The sequence below is a fragment of the Ochotona princeps genome, chromosome 5, assembly GCF_030435755.1.
Source record: "Ochotona princeps isolate mOchPri1 chromosome 5, mOchPri1.hap1, whole genome shotgun sequence".
Classification (NCBI taxonomy): domain Eukaryota; kingdom Metazoa; phylum Chordata; class Mammalia; order Lagomorpha; family Ochotonidae; genus Ochotona; species Ochotona princeps.
Window position 1 is genome coordinate 72,298,547 of NC_080836.1, and position 19,742 is coordinate 72,318,288.

General features: G+C 38.0%; 1 protein-coding gene across 6 annotated transcripts in view; it reads left to right on the forward strand.

Annotated features, from left to right (window-relative positions):
- CCDC150 (coiled-coil domain containing 150) overlaps positions 1–19,742 on the forward strand; it is a 91,560-nt gene that overhangs the window by 25,046 nt on the left and 46,772 nt on the right. For all 6 annotated transcript variants that reach the window (XM_058664762.1, XM_058664760.1, XM_058664757.1 and 3 more), the window contains 5 exons: positions 5,041–5,157; positions 6,178–6,307; positions 6,727–6,770; positions 10,392–10,484; positions 14,716–14,823. In XM_058664762.1, coding sequence (XP_058520745.1) covers positions 5,041–5,157; positions 6,178–6,307; positions 6,727–6,770; positions 10,392–10,484; positions 14,716–14,823 — 492 coding nt within the window. The remainder of the gene's footprint in view (positions 1–5,040; positions 5,158–6,177; positions 6,308–6,726; positions 6,771–10,391; positions 10,485–14,715; positions 14,824–19,742) is intronic.

Here is a 19,742-nt window from a genome sequence, read left to right on the forward strand (position 1 = left end):
AAATTCTGATACAGAATATATCAGAATGCATGTTTTTATATATCATACTAAATATGTCAGATTAGGAATAGATAAATACAAAACAGATCAGTTACCCTGAATGCTTCAGAGATGAATATCTTATTGATAATAATTATCAAAAATTTCCTTTGGAAAGTACTTTTGTACATTATATGTGTACCATTTATGAACGAGAATTTGCTTCTTTATAAAGATGACTAGCTAAATACTTTCAAACCCAAATAACCAGAATGGTAAAAACAGTTCAAAAGAGTGGCAAATCTAATTCTGATTGACTTTCAGATTAACTCACATTGGACAGCTGCAACTAAAATACAGATTAGGGGATTTCATGAGTAAGAGCTCTGGAACTGTATAAACACAGTAATCTTGAACACATTATATATTTTTTTAAAGATTTATTCATTTTATTACAGTCAGATATACACAGAGGAGGAGAGACAGAGAGGAAGATCTTCCATCCAATGATTCACTCCTCAAGTGAGCCGCAACGGGCCGATGCACGCCTATCCAAAGCCGGGAACCAGGAACCTCTTCTGGGTCTCCCACGCGGGTGCAGGGTCCCAACTCATTGGGCCGTCCTCGACTGCTTTCCCAGGCCACAAGCAGGGAGCTGGATGGGAAGTGGAACTGCCGGGATTAGAACCGGCGCCCATATGGGATCCCGGGGCTTTCAAGGCGAGGACTTTAGCTGCTAGGCCACGCCGCCGGGCCCGAACACATTATATTTTCATGCTGGGCTTAGAAAAGCATATAAAGCTACTGTGTTTGATAGGATGATTATAGTCTAATATTAGATCTTGAAAAAATACAAAAATGAGAAGTATGGTTTATTCTCACACAAGGTTTAGGATATTGTATGTTTGTAAAGGAATAAAAGTATTAAAACTCAGATTTGACCACATAAAAATTTAAAACCTCTGTATGTAAAAATAATACAGAGCATCATAGAGACCTGGACAAAAGTCATTACTTTTTCCTTCATAAGGAACTTGGCTAAACTTTTTTTTTAAGATTTGTTTTTATTACAAAGTCAGATATACAGAGAGGATGATCTTCCGTCCGATGATTTACTCCCAAAGTGAGCCGCAACAGCCAGTGCTTTGCCGATCTGGAGCCAAGAGACAGGAACTTCCTCCAGGTCTCCCACATGGGTGCAGGAACCCAAGGCTTTAGGCCTTCCTCGACTACTTTCCCAGGCCATAAGCAGGGAGCTGGATGGGAAGTGGGGCCACAGGGATTAGAACCTGCGTCCATATGGGATCCTGGCACGTTCAAGACGAGGACTTTAGCTGCTAGGCCAGGCAGCCGAGCCCTTGGCTAAACTTTTAAAAATAAAGGGGAGACAACAAAAGATTCTCCAACTCAGAAAATGCCTTGGGTCAAAATGGTATAACCAAGGCAGTGAGGCTACATCTCTAGGGGACTGAAGTGAGTATGAGGGTATAACATAACATGATAAAATTCTCAGAAAGACATAAATACAGGTCTCATATGCCCTCTCTATTAGGCGGTAGTATTTTTAAGAATCTTAAGAAGACCCCAGCCATAGCAAAACCCCAAGTTGTGTGGTCTGACCTTCGAATGTATGTGTTTGAACTGGACCTCCTCAGTTGCTGATGACTGTGCAGTAGACAGCATGCCCAGAAGCACACAGGGTCATGACAGCCAGCTCATCTAGAGCAGCAGAGGATGTTCAGTGTCTTGGCAGAGGATGGAAAGCAGAATAAGTTGGGCAACTCTCCTGGGCAAGCTTTGCCACAAATGTCAGTGTCTGTAGATGCATAGAGGTGGACTTGGTCAGCCAATATACCTCGGAAAAATTTTCTCAACCCTAGTGTAACAAACCTGACAATGTCTCAGAACTATCAAAGCCACTCAAATAACACCATTAAAGCATTCTTTCCACACTAGGGTCTCTAAGGGGTCATCAAATGATCGCCCAGGTGCTGATGCAATTTGGTGGAAAGTAGTAATCCCTTCCACTTTCCCACCAATGGACACAAAATTAAAAAAAAAAAAAAGAATTGAAACAATTGTCCCATCCACCTTCCTCTATTCCTGGATCCTCCCACTCTAAGTGGAAACCCACATGAATGTGCATCCCTCTCAATTATATAAGCAATATTAAATAAAAGTTTTAAAAAATAAAAAAAATAAAGGGGAAATGGTAACTACTGACAGTTCTTTAAATACATTTATAAAAGGAGTCGACACAATGATTCAACTGGCTAATTCTTTGCCTGTAATCATTGGCATCCCATATGAGCAGCTGGTTATTGTCCTGGCTGCTCCACTTTCAACCTACCTCTCTGCTTGTAACCTGGGAAGGCAGTGGAACAGCGGATGGAAGATATTTCTGTCTCTCCTTCTTTCTGTAAATCTTATTTTCCAATAAAAATAAATCTTTCGTTAAGTCTTTATAACCACTGTATTAGAAGATACTTGATTTCACTAATGACTAAAGGAATACAAAAATAGTTATTTTTCATTTATTAAACTAGAAAGAACTTAATACTGCATGATGCTGGTAAGAATTCTTCAGATACTATTGATGGGATGAATACTGAAAGAAAAATTGCAGTATGTATCAAAAGCTTAAAAATATAATCTTTCATCTTGTAGGAATATCTTTAAGGAGGCAGTTCTTTTATTCAAAATCAGGATAGTAGGGGTTGGCGTAACAAGTTATTCCTCCTCCTGTACTACCAGCATCCTATATGGGCACCAGTTCCAGTCTTTGCTTCTGTACTCTGATCCATCTCCCTGCTAATGACCTGCAAAAGCAACTGAGGATGGCTCAAATCCTTGGGCCCCTGCACCCACATGGGAGACCTGGAAGAAACTTCTGGTTTCTGATATGTTCAGCTTTGGCCATTGCAGCCATTTGGGGAGTAAAGCAGCAGATGGAAGATTCTCTTTCTCTTCCTCCCCACTTCTTCTCCCCCCTCCCTTTCCCTCTCCTCCTCCTTCCTTCCTTTCCCTCCTCCTCTCTGTAATTCTGCCTTTGAAAAACATGAAAATATTTTCTTTCAGATATTTTCACAAATTATTTATTTTTACCATTTTATTATTTTATGACGCAGTTCCGTAGGCTCTCAGATTTTCTCCCCACTCAAAACCTCTCCTGGCCTCCACTGATTCCCCCCACATTATATTACAATAGTGCAGTCCTTCACAAACAGTCCCAAGTCCATCATTCTGCTATTTAAGTGTATCCTGACGTTGTAGGTATGGACAATAGCAAACAATCCAGCATCCTGTTGTCAAGATATATTTAACAGTTTCATTGGGAGTCCATCTTTGATTTGGAAGTAGAGATACATACTGCATTGTATCTTCACATCTAGTCTCTAGTACACAGTTACTGTCATCAAAATGTCCTTACTACCAAAAGTAATATACAAATTCAACACAATCCCAATCAATGCCAACCACATTCAGAAATAGAAAAGTTGGTTAAAAGTCCATCTAGAAACATGAGAGACCATGAACAAAGCTGTCCTGAAAAAAAAACCAACCTGGAGGAATCAAAATTCCAGACCTCAAGACAGTGGTCGTCAAAACAGTCTGGTAAGGGAACAGAAGCAGATCAGTATAACAAATGGAAACCGCAGAAGGGAGCCCACACGTGCACAGCCAACTAATTGTTGACAGGAGAAGTGAAAATCCGGGGGAAAAGCCTGGTCTCTTCTACAGACGCTGTTGGGGCAATTGGATAGCAGCCTGCAGAGGGAAGACCCAAGACCCCACCTGTCACCTTGTACAGAAACCAGCTTTACATGAATAAGGACCTAAATCTGCACCCAGAAATCATCGAACTATTGGAGGAAAACATAGGAAGCACTCTCCAAGATACAGGAATTGGGAAAGACTTCTTAGAAAAGTCACCAAAAGCACTGGCAATCAAAGCTAGAATGAACAGATGGGATTACATCAAGCTGAGAAGCTTCTGTACAGCAAAGGAGACGATCAAAACTGAAGAAGCAACCATGGAATGGGAGGAAATCTTCACACGCTACACAACCAATAGGGGACTAATATACAGGATTTACAAAAATCTTCAGAAACCCAACTGCAAAACAATCCTGTGAAGAAATGGGTGAAGGAAATGAAGACATTTTTCAAAAGAAAAATCCAAATAGACATTTTTTTTTTCAAAGTGTTAGCGGGAAACAGAACAAGAAACTCTACAAACCCTGTCCTTTTATGTCTTTTTGAATCGCTCATCACTTAGGCATGGTTGGTTATATCACTGGCCGTTGGTGATCAGCTTAACCTCCAACCTGTGTCCTTTCCTTGGAGACTGGGAAACTGACAGTACCAGTCTTTTAATCATACCTTCTTAACCTGGGAACAGACTCATGCTGAAGTCATGTGTAGGTCCCCAGCCCCTAGTTCTCTAATTAGCATCTGAACATACTCTTACGAGATCCGGGGATTTTAGTAACTATTTGCCAGGAATCAAGGATAGACATCAAACATATTATTATAACATGGTCCTTAAATTCCTGAGAACATGTTTTATCACCTAATTACCAGTTATTATTTGTCTAAAGCTTTAAAACAGTTGAAAATCTTTAATATTTTTATGATACTATAGGATAAAAATTAAACAGATGAAATAAAATAGGAAAGTAAGGTTGAAAAATAAAAATATATAATAAGGAAATATGATACAGGTGTTTTCATACTTGCTTTACAGCAATCTGTTATAAGACATGTATTTTGCTCCATGACAGTGCAGTGCCATGGAGCAAAACTTAAATATACACCAACATTTTGTGAAGCAATACTTCGAGACCTAACCACTCGATATTGTTTTCTTTGAATCCCATATTTTTTTCTAAGTTGCTTGCACATCCACTTTGGAAGTGACTTGAATGCAAGAAATTTGACTACATTTTATCCATTGGGGAGAATCACAATCATGCTTTATAAGCTTGGTAAAACACTGGATCTTTATTAAACTTGTATGATCTTTAGCTGATTTTGCCTAATCACAATGTTGCTCTGTAGCTAAGAAGACAACTGGCTCAGGAGAAACACCTCAGGGAATCTCTAGAGAAATCTGGATCAGCCATGCTCCTCAAAATACAAGAAATGGGATCAACTGTGGAGGTGGAACGGAAACAGGTAGAAAGATTTCCTGTCCCAATTAAACCCTCAGAAGAAAAACTGATACTTCATCTATAGATTTATAATTTCCTCTATATTTACTATTTTATAATAACCTGTTACAAGTATGTCTTTAGTTTTCTTAAAATGTGTGGAAAATAAGAACTAGTGCCATTTGATCTAAGGGAGCTAAGGATCAGAGGTTCATTTTCCTCAGGCTTTTAAAGGTGAACTTCGTTCCCAGTATCATTCCCCAGAGAATGGAGAACATCCAGCCCAGGGACCACAGAAGGTCGCAGAACCATCTGATCCAGCTTTGTCAAGGCAACCACAGGCAGGACTCAATTCAGCAAGTCTTGAGCAGGCTAGTTTTTAAATTGATCACTGTATGACTGTATCACCCTACCCCTGCCCTGTACCATCTAACCTGTACTGTAGCACTGGTTTTGAAACTATTGTCTTGGTTTTGTTCTGCACATTTATAGAAAATAGAATTAAAGAGCTAGTGTTTGAAACAAGGAGTATCAGTAAGATAATCATGAACAAGTTTATACTGTTGATCATTACTTTTGCCTTTATCATAGTTTTAATTTGAACAACCTGTATTAGGCGATTAGTTTCATATTTTAGTAACTGAATTGGATTACTTTACATAATTTTAACTAATGATTATCCTTAACAATATATAGTGGATCCAACCTATGAAATTTGTGAATGATCCCTTATTACTGTCTCTTATACTGCCAAAATGATGGCCATGATATGTATGGTTTCTGAAATTAGTTTGAGTCTGTTTTTTTCACTCACTCTAGTAACATCTCAAGTGGTTAGTAGCCACTTGTGCCAAATGGCCATTATGTTGGAGAGTACACAGAAAGTTCTGATAAATAAAACTACTATAAGCATTCTGTTGATATTTTAAGTGTTACATTTCCTCTTAGTTTTATTAAGACTGAAAATTGTGCCTATGTATGTCCTACAAGTTAGTTTATTAAAAATAAATCTTAGAGAAAAGAAATTTTTCTTGTACTATTTCAGGTGCACATTTTGCAGCAAAACTGTATTGCCCTCCGTGGCTCCATACAGAATACCCAAAAACTACTGGTACAGGAGCAGCAAAAGAAAGGACAGTTGGAGTCTGCTACTTCACAACTCAAGTTTGATATAAGTATGAAAAAAGATGCTAGAAATTACACTTGGTTAGTTTTTTAAGATTATGTATTATGTTCTCAAATCCCTCCGTTGTTTAACACATCAGTTACTGCAGCAACTGCTAAAGAACTCTCCCTGCCTTCACAATCCAGTACCAGCCCCAAAATGCTTGTCTCTTGCTGGTGTACAGTACCTCAAGAAAGTCATCAGCTGCATCTTGAGTTACATGTGACCTCATTTACCTTTGTGAGTGACTGCAGGCTGGCTTCTTGATAATTCTGGAACTTAGCTTCAATCTATAAACATAGGATAGAAACATGTGAGCCCTCCTCATCGCCACATGTAGACAAAAAGTCAAGCTTTCTCAGGGAAATCAATGCCAGTAATTTCAGTGTAGTAACTATTTTCATAGTTACGTGGACCTTTTGTTTTTAGTTTCCAGAGATGACCTCATTTCGAAGTTGGCTGAAGAAAATAAGGTAAACTTTTAAGTTTGTAAATACAAGGGGTCTGGCTATTAAATCATGTTTCTTTGATCTTGATTTACTGTTGGATTTTTCCTAAAAATTTTATTTTAAATTTTTGGTTAAATGAAAAACAAATGTGACCACATCAAACTAAAAAGCTTCTGTATAGCAAAGAAAACAGCAAAGTAAAAAAGCAACCAACAGAATGGGAGAAAATCTTTGCACACTATACAACTGATAGGGGACTACTATCCAGAATTTACAAAGAGCTTCAGAAACTCAGTGATAGCAAAACAACCCTGTGAAGAAATGGGTGATGGAAATGAACAGACATTCTTCAAGAACAAATTCAAATGGCTAATAGACATGAAAAAATGCCCAGGCTCCTTAGCTGTCAGAGAAATACAAGTGCAAGCTACATTGAGGTTCCACCTAACTCTGGTGAGACTGACCGACGTTCAGAACTCTACTAGTAACACCTGCTGGCATGGATGTAGGGAAAAATCTACCCTCCTTAACTGTTGGGAGTGTAGGCTGCTAGTACAACCACCATGGAAATCAGTATGGAGAGTGCTAAGTGATGCAGCTGTTCCACTTCTGGGAATATATTCAAAGTGAATGAGATGTGCATATGAGAAAGGGATCTATGATACTAACTTTACAGCTGCACAAGCTAATAGCAAAGACATGAAAACAGATATCCATCTAAAGAGGAGTAAAGAAACTGAACTTTTTAAAAACCTCAATTTGTGGATGTTTATAATGTTCATAAAAAATTTTTAAATGAGTTGTAAATTCAGGATATTGATGCCTATTAAGAACTAAGAAATGATTTCATATAGATCATTGTAGTTTGAAAAAGGCAAATGTACAAAAAAGCCCTATTTATGTGTTTGCATAAAATATATAAATCATATTTCTAAAGCTGAAAGCCATGCAGTTTTCCTATGTACATTTTCCATGAACATATTGAAGGCCTTTTATATATTTTAAAAGAACAAGCATGTTATGTGTTGTGTGGGTTCCATTTGGAATAATATTTCTGGATGCTGTCTCATTCTGTGTTGCATGTTTATTTTTCTTGATGTGTTTTGTAAAAAATAGAAAAGTAGTTCTCTCCAAAGGAGCGCATTTGTATTTTGTCCTTCCCAGTTACCTTAAGATGTACTTAGGAGAAAAAGCCAAGCCATGACCCACATCTGACACCTTCCTCTTTTCTCAGTGAGAGTTGACTTTCCCCCTTTTGAAAATAAAGAAGGAAACTTTGTCCTGACCCACCTCCAGGAACTTACGGATGAAAGTAGATTCACTTCAAGCTGCAAAAATGCTTGAATGTGTTAGTTTTAAACCAGGTGATCTAACAGCTAATAGGAAAAATGTGTATGCAATACAAGACAAAAAATTCTTAGAATTTTCTTAAAATAATGATACTAGGTAAATGTTCAGGGTATGATTTTAGGCAGATGTTCTTAAGTTGGAATCCCAATATGAGACCAGATTTAATAAAGCACCTTTTTAAAAGCATAAGCTACTTATTTTTTAGAGCAGTTTTAAGTTCACAGCAAGATTAAACAGACAGTACCAAGATTTCCTGAATATAACCTACACTATAGATGCATGGCCTCCCTCATTATCTGAATCCTGCACTTAAGTGTTACGTTATCCAGTTGGTGAATCTACCTTGACACAGTAATATCAGCATAGTTTATCTATGGAATCACATTTTTATGCTAATTTTTAATTGCTTCTTTTTTTGACAGAATCATGTGATGTTTTTGTTTGTTTTAAAGATTTATTTTTATTGGAAACTAAGATATACAGAGAGGAGGACAGACAGGGAGAACTTAAATCTGTTCACTCACTCCACAAGCAGGCACAGTGGCCGGAGCTGTGGCAATCCAAAGCCAGGAGCCTCCTCCGAATTTCCCACATGGTCACAGGGTCCTTGACTGCTTTCCCAGGCCACAAGCAGGGAGCTGGATGGGAAGTGGAGCTGCTGGGAATAGAACCGGGACCCGTATGGGATCCCAGTGTTTGCAAGGCGAGGACTTTAGCCACTAGGCTACCGCACTGGGCCCAGAATCAGTGTGATTTCTAGATACAAGTCTAGCAACATGATATTCACTTAATGATCACTTTTTGTGTTGTACATTCTGTGGATTTGTACAAATGTGTAATTACCTGTGTCTACTATTTTCATGTGAATTATTTTCTTTTTTTATTACATTTCATTTTATAACATTGTTTCATAGGCTCTGATGTTCCCCCATCCCATCCCCTCCCCGCACCCTCCCCGCATGGTGGATTGCACCACCTTATTGCAGTATTACAGTTCAAATCCAGTCTTGTTTCTTTCATTGCAAGCATGAGCCATGCATAGAGTCCAGCTTCTTATTGTCCAGCTCAATTCAACAGTTTCTTGGGGATACCAACTCTGGTCTAAAGGCATAGCTGGCAGAATATCATTCCGATCAATTAAAAGCCATAACATAACATCAACAACGGTTTCCACATATGAATTATTTTCATATGATATTCTATAGTATAGTATAGTACAGTGTACTCTAAAATGCTCTTTGCTCCATCTGTTCATCTGTCTCTTCAACCAACCCTCTTTGCACCCACCCATTGTCATCACTAATCTTTTGCGGTTTCCAGTATAGTATAGTCAAATCATGTATGTAGACTCTTCAAACTAATTTTAAGTTTTTTTTTTTTTAATCTGAGAGGCAGGTTGACAGAGAAGGTCTTCCACCTGCCAGTCCACTCCCTAATGGCCGCAATGGCCAGAGTTGATCTGATCTAAAACCAGGAGCCAGGAGCTCCTTCTGTGTCTGCCAGGTGGGTGCAGGGATACCAGGACTCAAACCATCCTCTGCTGCTTTCCCACATCACAGGCAGGGAGCTGGATCAGAGGTGGAGCAGCTGGGACTCAAACTAGTACCCTTAAGGGTACTGTTGCTGCAGGCTGAGGATTATTGTGATAAGCCACTGTGCTGGGACCCAGATCAGTTTCTCTTACCTAATGAAGAACATTTAAGTTTCCTTCACAGCTTTTCATCATTTGTAGCTCATTTCTATTTTAAATAGTTTTTATTTGAATGTACCACTTCAGTTTATACATTAACCTGTAGAAGGATATCTTGCTTGATTCTGAATTTTGGCAGTTATGAATCAAGCAGTTATAAACATGTGCATAGGTTTTATGTGGACTTAATTGTTCTGCTATTTGGGGTAAATACTAGGGAATATGATTTCTAGGTTATATGATAAGAATGTGTGTAATTTGCTAGGAACGTTCCCAGTTGCTTCCACAGTAATGATGCCATCTTACAGTTACACCAGCAGTGAATGAGAGCTTTTGCTCCACATCCTTGCCAGCATTCGGTGTTAATGTTCTGGTTTTGGCTGTTCTACTTAATAATGGTTTATTAATAAGCAATTTTGGTAGGTAATTTATAAGTAATAACATTGAAATAAAGTAGGAGACACTAAGATTTTGAGCAGTTTTCCAGAAGATACTTGCGTATCATTGGCACTTATACTGGTACTGGCCAAACTACAGAAAAAGCATTTTTACAAAGATACATGTTTGAAATAGGGAGTACACATTTTTTTTTCTTACTCCTACAGAATTTGCAGATGTCTTTAGACAAAGAACAGGAAGAAAATGCAAATTTGAGGTCTGAAATCATAACTCTTCAGGAACAATCAGAGAAGACAGAGGTATATTTTTACCATTAATTTTTAGATTTTAGTTTTATTCTGTTAAAGAATCAAGATCAATCTGGTTCGTATCAATTCATTCTATAGATTTTCCATCATTTTATTTCTATAAGATGTATTTTAGCTATGAAGCATTGATAAGGTGACTACATTCCTCATTTCATCCTTCACACCCTGTAACACCTAAGAATACAACGTACACTGTTACAGTTGCCTTTGTTGCCTTTCTAATCTACTCAAGAAATAGGCATTTTTTGCCCACCCCAAGCTGAATGATGGATTTACAAGAAATTCAGTGTCGAGGGTCTTAGAGTTTTCTTTGTGTCTCCCATTGCCCATAGCACATTTTGATACATGATAAATTCTTTCTGCATTCTAAAATTAGATATAACCATTTTCTATGTGATGGTAATTGCCCAAGCTAATTTTTTTTTGCTTATATATTAAAAGTCACTAAATAGGCAAAGTAGCATTATTTATCACAGGGTTTGACGAAATGATGTTTATCTTCTAATGTAATTTGGTACATTTTGATTAGATCAACATTAAAATCATACCATTGTGCTAATGCTAAATAAAACACAAATGTCAGTTCTTTTACAGAATAGTTCCTACTGCTCTTCCTATACTAACAATAGTTAAGGTTTTCAAGGAGCCCATACCACGTCCAGGACTATGCTCAGCACTTACAGTACTAGCAGATGGTAATTCTCACAATAACTCTATGAAATAGAAAGTTTTCACATTTTAGTGATAAGGAAGTTGATTAAAAAAAAAGGTTTAATAGTACATTTAAGTGGCAAAGATAGAGTTTGAGCTCAAGAACTAGGCTCCAAAAAAATGAGTTTTTGAATTTGTTTTTATTCAAGTGCAAATTTAGAAAGAAGGAGAGACAGAAGTGAGAGATCCTCCTTCTGCTGGTTCACTCCTCAGTGGCTGCAATGGCCAGAGCTGGGATTACCCAAAGCCAGGAGCCTGGAGTGTGCACCATGTGGGTGCAGGGGCACTGGACTTGAGCCATCCTCTGCTGCCCCAGGCATTAGTAGGGAGCTGGATCAGAAGTGAGAGCTGGAACATGAAGAAACACCCGTGTTAGATGCTAGCACTGAAGGCTAAAGCTTAGCTTACTGTGCCATCGTGTCGGCTCCTCACTGCTTCTTCCTAAAGTGGCAAGGATTCTCTTAGTTTGTGCATCTGGTTAGGAATTCACAAGGCTCTGAATGTCTTTTTTTTTTTTAAATTTTTTTTTTTATTATTTAACTTCATTAATTACATTGTATTATGTGACACAGTTACATAGATACTTGGGTTCTCCCACCCCTCCCCAAACCCTCCCACCATGGTGGATTCCTCCACCTTGTTGCATAACCACAGCTCAAGTTCAGTTGAGATTCCCCCATTGCAAGCGTATACCAAACATAGAGTCCAGCATCTTATTGTCCAGTAAAGTTCAACGTCTTCTTAGGTATACCCTCTCTGGTCTGAAGACAGAGCTAGCAGAGTATTATCCCAGTCCATTGAAAGCTCCATCATACCATCAGCAAAAATTTACATCATTATGGAATTAATTGACATAGTAATGAGTAACCAACATGTTGAAAGTAAATGCGAGTTCCCAGCCACATTCTGTGACCACCTCACCTATACTTCAATTTAGTTTATACACAACATATAACATTCAAAACATAACATGTTATACATAACATCATATCATCTTAAATTAAGGCAAACATGTGGTATTTAACCTTTTCGGATTGGCTCATTTCCCTTAGCATTATGGTTTCCAGTTTGGCCCATTTGGCCACAAAGAACTGCATTTTGTTTTTTTTAATAGCTGAGTAGTATTCCATGGAGTAGATGAACCATAGCTTTCTTATCCAATCCTCTGTTGATGGGCATTTTGGTTGTTTCCATGTTTTTGCAATTACTGATTGTGCTGCTATGAGCATAGGAGTGCATGTTGGTTTCTCATAAAACAAGTGTTCTGGATATATTCCTAGGAGTGCTATTGCTGGATCATACGGTATGTTGAATTTGAGTTGTTTGAATATTCTCCATACTGATTTCCATAGAGGCTGTACCAGCCTGCAGCCCCACCAGCAGTGGAGTAGGGATCCCTTTTCCCCGCCACCTCGCCAACAAGTGTTGTTGGTGCTTTTATTCATGTGGGCCAGTCTTACTGGCGTTAGGTGGTACCTCATTGATGTTTTAATTTGGATTTCCCTTATTGCCAGGGAACTTGAGCATTTTTTCATATGTTTATTTGCCATTTGGGTTTGTTCCTTTGTGAAGTGTTTGCCCATTTCCCGTGCCCATTTCTTGAGTGGCTTGTTTGTTTTGACATTTTGGTTGTTTTGTAGCTCTTTGTATATTCTGGAGATCAGCCCTCTATCACCTATGTCGTGTGCAAAGATCTTCTCCCATTCTATGGGTTTCCTTTTTACTTTGTTGATTGTTTCTCTAGCTGTACAGAAGCTTCTTAGTTTGATGAGGTCCCAATTGTTTATTTTGGTCTTGATTTCTACTGCATTTGGAGTCTTTTTTAGGAAGTGAGGGCCTACCCCTAAGTGTTCCAGTGTGTTTCCAACATTTTCTTCCAAAAGTTTGAAGGTTTCTGGATGTAGGTTTAGAAGGCTCTGAATGTCTTCTTAACCGCCTTAACATACACGCTGCTTATGATACTTACCAGATACTCTCATCTGGCTTTCTATCTTATTGTGTTTGTGACCTATTGCTTCTTTGGAGTTTTGTCTTATCTTAAAGAATTTGTTTATTAAAATGTAAGATTCTTGCCAAATGTCTTACAAAAATAACTGAAATATATTTACATGTAAGTTCTAAAATATCAAGACAAGATAATTACTAACGGACATATATGATAGATCTGTAGAATAAGGTTTCTGTTTTATACTGAGAGATTGATGGCAAAATTCATCCATATTTTACCTTTATAAATTTTGTAGTTGGTGGTGAAGAAGCTTAGACATTTTCTATTACCATTTAAATAATCCTAAAATTTCATATGGCATTCCAGATTCTAGGCTCAGGATAACATACCTAGCAAAACTTTCCTTTGTCTTTGAAAATGAAATAAAATTCTTCCACAGTAAAGAAAAGTTAAAAAAAAAAATGCCTCTTCCAAACCTGCCCTACAAACGATACTTAAAGATGTTCTTTTGACAAAGAAAAGGAATAGTGCCCACCAAAACCAAAGGCAAATGTGGAAGAACATCCCAGTAAAATAACAATGGAAGACTAAATCAATGAACAACCCATTGCTAAAATGGCAGGACCAAAGTACTACCCATACATATTAACCCTGAATGTGAATGGCTTAAATTCATCAATCAAACGTCATAGAATAGTAGACTTGATTAAAAAACAAAACCCATCTCTTTGTTATCTATAGGAGACATATTCCACCAACAAATATCAGCGGAAACTGTCTCGTGGTATTTTTATTTTCTTTTTGTTACTTTCACCTCTTCAAAACACTTTCTTCTGATTTAATTCTTACTGACAGATCATACAGAAGCATTTTCTTCAAGAAGTTTCTTGATTTTCATTTCTTCAGCGACACATTAGTCATTCAGTAGCATCTTATTTAACTTCATGGTATTGTTAATTTCTTTTTTTTTTCCTGTTGTAGATTGTGTTTTGTGGCTTTTCATTTAAGGGGATGTATAGTAACTGTGTAATGGAGACTATCATATCCAGATATGAGGACACAATGCGGTATGCATCTCTACTTCCAAAGATAGACTCCCAGTAAAAATCTTTACTATATCTTGACAACTATACTCTTGACAACTGTATTTTGACTTTACTATATCTTGGACTCTGTCATTGTCCATGCCTGCAATGATGGATATATAATTGTGTATGAAAAACTATACTATAGTAATTATATAGGGGAACTTGGGGGAGGGAATTAGGGAGGTGATAAGGAAAATCCCAGGGCCTATGGAACTGTATCATATAATGATAACAATAAAAAGAAGTAAAATTTAAAAAAAATCTAAATAATTTAGAATTATTTGGGTATTATAGTTTGGGTATATTTGGGTATTCAAATATTTGAAAGTATTAATAAGATAAGGAAATGTCCATTGGAGATGGGTTAAATCATTGGGCTCATGCCTAGTGACATACTGTGCAATCATTGAAAATACTGTGTAAGTCAAAGTCCTTTACTGGAAAGACCGATGATCTGCTATTTATGTTTTCTTAGGTTTTGAATGACCAACTGAGTAAAAAGTGTTCAGAATTAAACATCATGCTTCAGACTGTTAGTATGGAAAATGCCAGAATCATTGCTGACCATCAAGCCATCCTACAGGTAATCCTCTAACACTAGCAAACTTATTTATCAAGAGTTACTTATATATCTGTCTATTCATTTGACAAGCAGAGCCGCACAAAAGAGGGAGGGACTAAAGAGGGAGGGACAAAGTGAGAGATCTTTGATCTGCTAATTCACTCATCAAATGACCATAACAGCTGGCTTGGGACCAGAATAAAGCCAAGAACCAGGAACTCCATCCTGATCCATATTCTTTCCTTCCCAGTAGTGTTAGCAAGAAACTAGATCAAAACTAGAACAGCTAGGACTTGAACTAGCACTCCAGCATGGGATGGAGTTATAAGTAGTGACTTAGTCTTCTACATCACTACACCAGCCCCAAAAGCTAGTAAACCCTAAGAGAGTCAATGGAAAGCTGGCCTTGCTGAGAGATGGACTCATATGCATGCCAACTGGATAAAAAGACTATTTTAACAATCAGTTTCAGGAAAGTTACTGGGTTATTTGTTTATTATTGCCTTTGTTTTCATCAGACTAGTGATTTGGTCTTAGCTTAGTGCTTCCTAATAATTTCTTTGGTAGTGTCATTACTTCAGTGAGAATTACGTAGCTATCTGTAGAATTATGAGTACCTAAGACAAATCCCAAAGATATAGCTGTTCGCTGAACATCCTGTAACACCATATTATCCTTAGGCCATTCCCCATGCTGATAATGCTCTTCATCTCAACTCTTTCAAGAATTGTTTTTAAGATAAATTTTGATTGGAATAAGCTTTATTGCTCCAATAAAGAAGGCATGAGTTTTCCCTTCTAACTTTTATCCCCAGAACACTATGCAAGCTATTATATAGCTATTGTGTTTTTCTTTTGGCATATATCCACCAGTGTATTAAGGAATTTATATACCTTACCTATTTTACTTGTAGCAGCTGTTAATATAATGTACCTAATTTTATACGTAAGAGAAATGGAATTGGGAGCAGCATTGTGGCACAGCCAACTTCATTGCCATTTGTGACACTGACATCTCATTTAAAAATGGCAGTTCTGCTTCCTGCTGCCCTGCTTCCAGCTAATGCACCTGTGAAGGCAGCAGAAGATGGTTCAAGTGTTTGGATCACTGACATCCATATGGGAGGCCAGAATATGGGCATATGGGTCTTCGCTCCCGTTTTCAGCCTAGCACTGACTTGACTGTTAGGCCTTTTGTGGGGTAAGCCAGAGGATGGGAGATCAATAGATCAATAGATCAATAGGTCTGTCTCTCCCTATCCTTCTTTTCCTTTGTTTCCCTCCCATTCTCCCTACCTCTCCCCTTCCCTGCTTCTCTTCCTACCGTATCCATTTGCCTTTCAAATAAATCTCTTTTTTAAGAAAAATGAAGTTTGTAGAAATCAATTAACTTACCCAAAGTTACCTAACTAGTTAGGAGCAAAGTTAAGTTAAAAAAAAAAAAACAGCTCTGACTGCAGCATTAGTTTTTCTGGTCATTAGATTATGCTGGCTGCCTCGTCTATATTCTCTAGGAATGATTTATGTACATGGTTTATTTCCTGTAACATTGTGAGCTTCCGGGAAGTAAGGATAGCATATATATCTGTTATTTCTCATACTGCTAAACAAGCTTTATACATAGTAAATATTCAATAATTTTTCATTAATTCAATATATATTCTGTGCCAATTTAGTGATAAATGTATTCGGAATTATAGAATTGAGGAGGAGGCTCTGGTATATCAAGTTAAGCCTCTGCCTGCAACACTGGCATCCCATATGGGCTCCTGCTTAAATTGTGGCTACTCTACTTCCAACCCATTTCCCTGCAAATACGCCCAAGAAGGCAGAAAAGGATTGTACAGTGTTCGGTGTACCCATGTTTGAGACCCAGAAGAAGCTCCTGGCTTTGGCTGGCCCAGCTCTGATGGATGCAGTCCTCTGGGGAGTAAGCCAGTGAATATCAGATTCTGTGTCTCCTCTCCCTGTGACTCTTTAAATTAAAATAAACCTTTTAAAAAAATTTGTTATATGATACATTTCATAGGCTCTGGGATTCCCCCAACCCCTCCCCACACCTCCCCTGATGTTGGATTCCTCCACATTGTTGCAGTATTACAGTTCATATCCAGTCATGATTCCTTCATTGTGGGCATAAACCATGCAGACAGTCTGGCATCTTATTGTCCAGATAAGTTCAACAGTTTCCTTGGGAGACCATCCCTGGTCTGAAAGTAGAGCTGGCAGAATATCATCCCCTCCAATGAAAAGCCACAACATAACACCAACAACATTATGGAGTTAATTGGCATGGTATTGAGTGACCAATATGTTAGAAAATGCAAGTTCTTAACCACATCCTGTGACTACTTCATTGACTTTTCAATTTTAGCTTATACACAACCGGCTGCTGTACACCTTAGAATGGTTATAGGGTACTATTCAGCTGTCTCGTGTCTATTTTCATTTTTATATTTAGCAGTTTATAGTATTGAAGTATAATTTTTACTGAGCTTGGCAAATTTAGGATAGTCCAATCCTGCTTTTAACGCTAATAAGGCATATGTTAACAACTGAGATTGTCAAAAATATAATTTAAAAATGGAAAAAAAAAAACACAATTGAGGCACAGAGCAGTTTTAGGAGGGGTGTGCAGAGAAATCTTCAATACCTTAGTGAGGAGTAACTAATCTTTGTGTCCTACCTAGTAAGGTATATATGAGTCCAAGCTGACTTTTTCCTGTCTTTTCTAAGCTTTCCTTATTGGTCTCTATCTAATTCATTTTTGGGGGGTTGAGGGGACTCCAGAGCGACCCTGGTGGTCATTGCAAGAGAGGGTGGGGATCCAAAGTTGGAACTAAGGACGGACCAGAGAAAGCTCCTCTGCCGAGTCCTGAAGGAAGTTTACTGTTCTGTTTCTGAGAACTACACAGGGCTCCTGGCTGTTGTTCCGATGACATTAGATCCTGTGAGGAAAGATCTGGGCTTCTTCCATCCCATGTGGTAGATCCGAGAGGGAATGGATGACCTCAGAGTTCTTGGCCTATGATGGCACTCCAATTCCCTGTGATCTCCTTGGCAGTTGGGATATAGTCCTTGGTGCCCATGCTGATAGTCCTTGGTGAGTCTCCGGGGTTAGGATACAACCCTCCTCCTGTCCTCCTGTTCCACTCTGGGGTCCCCTCCTGCTCTGTGCATATGACCTCCTGTTAAGAGGCTGTAAGGATCGCTCTTGGATCCCACTGTGTGTCTTTATAGTTTTTGCTAATGTCTAATGCAGATTCGAGTCTGCTGTCTATAAGTTACCTGTTATAATCTTGATAGATATACTTAACATCTTCCTCATACACTCTAAGAAGGTGGGAGATTTCTCTGCTCTCCTGACGCATTGCAGAATAACATGGGATATTAAAAGCATATAAGGCTTTTCAATTCTTTGATGTAGATCAAAAGCAGTCTGTCTCATTGATTATTGGTTACATCATAACATCTTACTGTGTGTGATAAAGGCTGTTTGATGGTATAATATTACAATTTACAGGAACTATTTTTAGGATTGACATCATTTCATCTTAAATTAAGGCAAACATGTGGTATCTAACCTTTTCGGATTGGCTCATTTCCCTTAGCATAATGGTTTCCAGTTGGGCCCATTTGGCCACAAAGAACTGCATTTGATTTTTTTTTTAAATAGCTGAGTAGTATTCCATGGAGTAGATGAACCATAGCTTTCTTATCCAGTCTTCTGTTGATGGGCATTTCAGTTGCTTCCAAGTTTTTGCAATTATTGATTGTGCTGCTATGAACATAGGAGTGCATTTCTGGTTTCTGGTGTAACAGGTGTTTTGGATATATTTCTAGAAGTGCTATTGCTGGATCATATGGTAAGCTGATTTTCAGCTGTTTGAGTGTTCTCCATACTGATTTCCAGAGAGGTTGTACCAACCTGCAGTCCCACCAACAGTGGTGTAGGGTTCCCTTTTTCCTACATCCTCGCCAGCAAATGTTGTTGGTGGTTTTTGTATGTGAGCCATTCTTACTGGCGTTAAGTGGTACCTCATTGATGTCTTAATTTGGATTTCCATTAATACCAGAGAACTTGAGCATTTTTTCATATGTATGTTTGCCATTTGGGTTTGTTCCTTTGTGAAATGTCTGCCCATTTCCCGTGTCCATTTCTTGAGTGGTTTGTTTGTTTTGGTGTTTCGATTTTTCTGGAGATCTTTGTATATCCTGAAGATTAGCCCCCTATCACTTATGTAGTGTGTAAAGATCTTCTCCCATTCTTTGGGTTGCTTTTTTACTTTGTTGATTGATTGATTTGCTGTACAGAAGCTTCTTAGTTTAATGTAGTCCCATTTGTTTATTTTGGTCTTGACTACTATTCCTTTTGGTGATTTTTTTTTTTTTTTTGGAAGTCAGGGCCTACACCTATATCTTGCAGGGTGTTTGCAACATTTTCTTCCAAAAGTTTAAAGGTTTCTGGATGTAGGTTTAGGTCTTTTATCCATTTAGATTTGATCTTAGTGTATGGCGAAAGGTGTGGGTCTATCTTCTTGTTTCTGCAGGCTATCAACCAGTTGTCCCAACAGCATTTATTGAAGAGACCTTCCCATTTGCCTGGATTATCATCTGTTTTTTAGTCAAAGATTGTTTGGCTCTATGTGTGTGGGTTCCCTTCTATTGCTTCTATTCTACTCCATTGATCCTCCTCTCTATCTTTGTGCCAGTACCAGGCTGAATAAACCTTTTTTAAAAAAATAAATAAATGAACGTAATTATAATAGTGAGAAAACAAAATATCTGCTTTCATAAACTTACAGTTTATTAAGGTAGAAAAGTTATAACACTGTTGGAAACCTTTAACAGTTTTGAAATGCAACATGGATAATGCACCCATTATACCCATTTGTAATGGGTGTGTTTTAAAGGTATACTTTACAGTCAAATATTATTAAA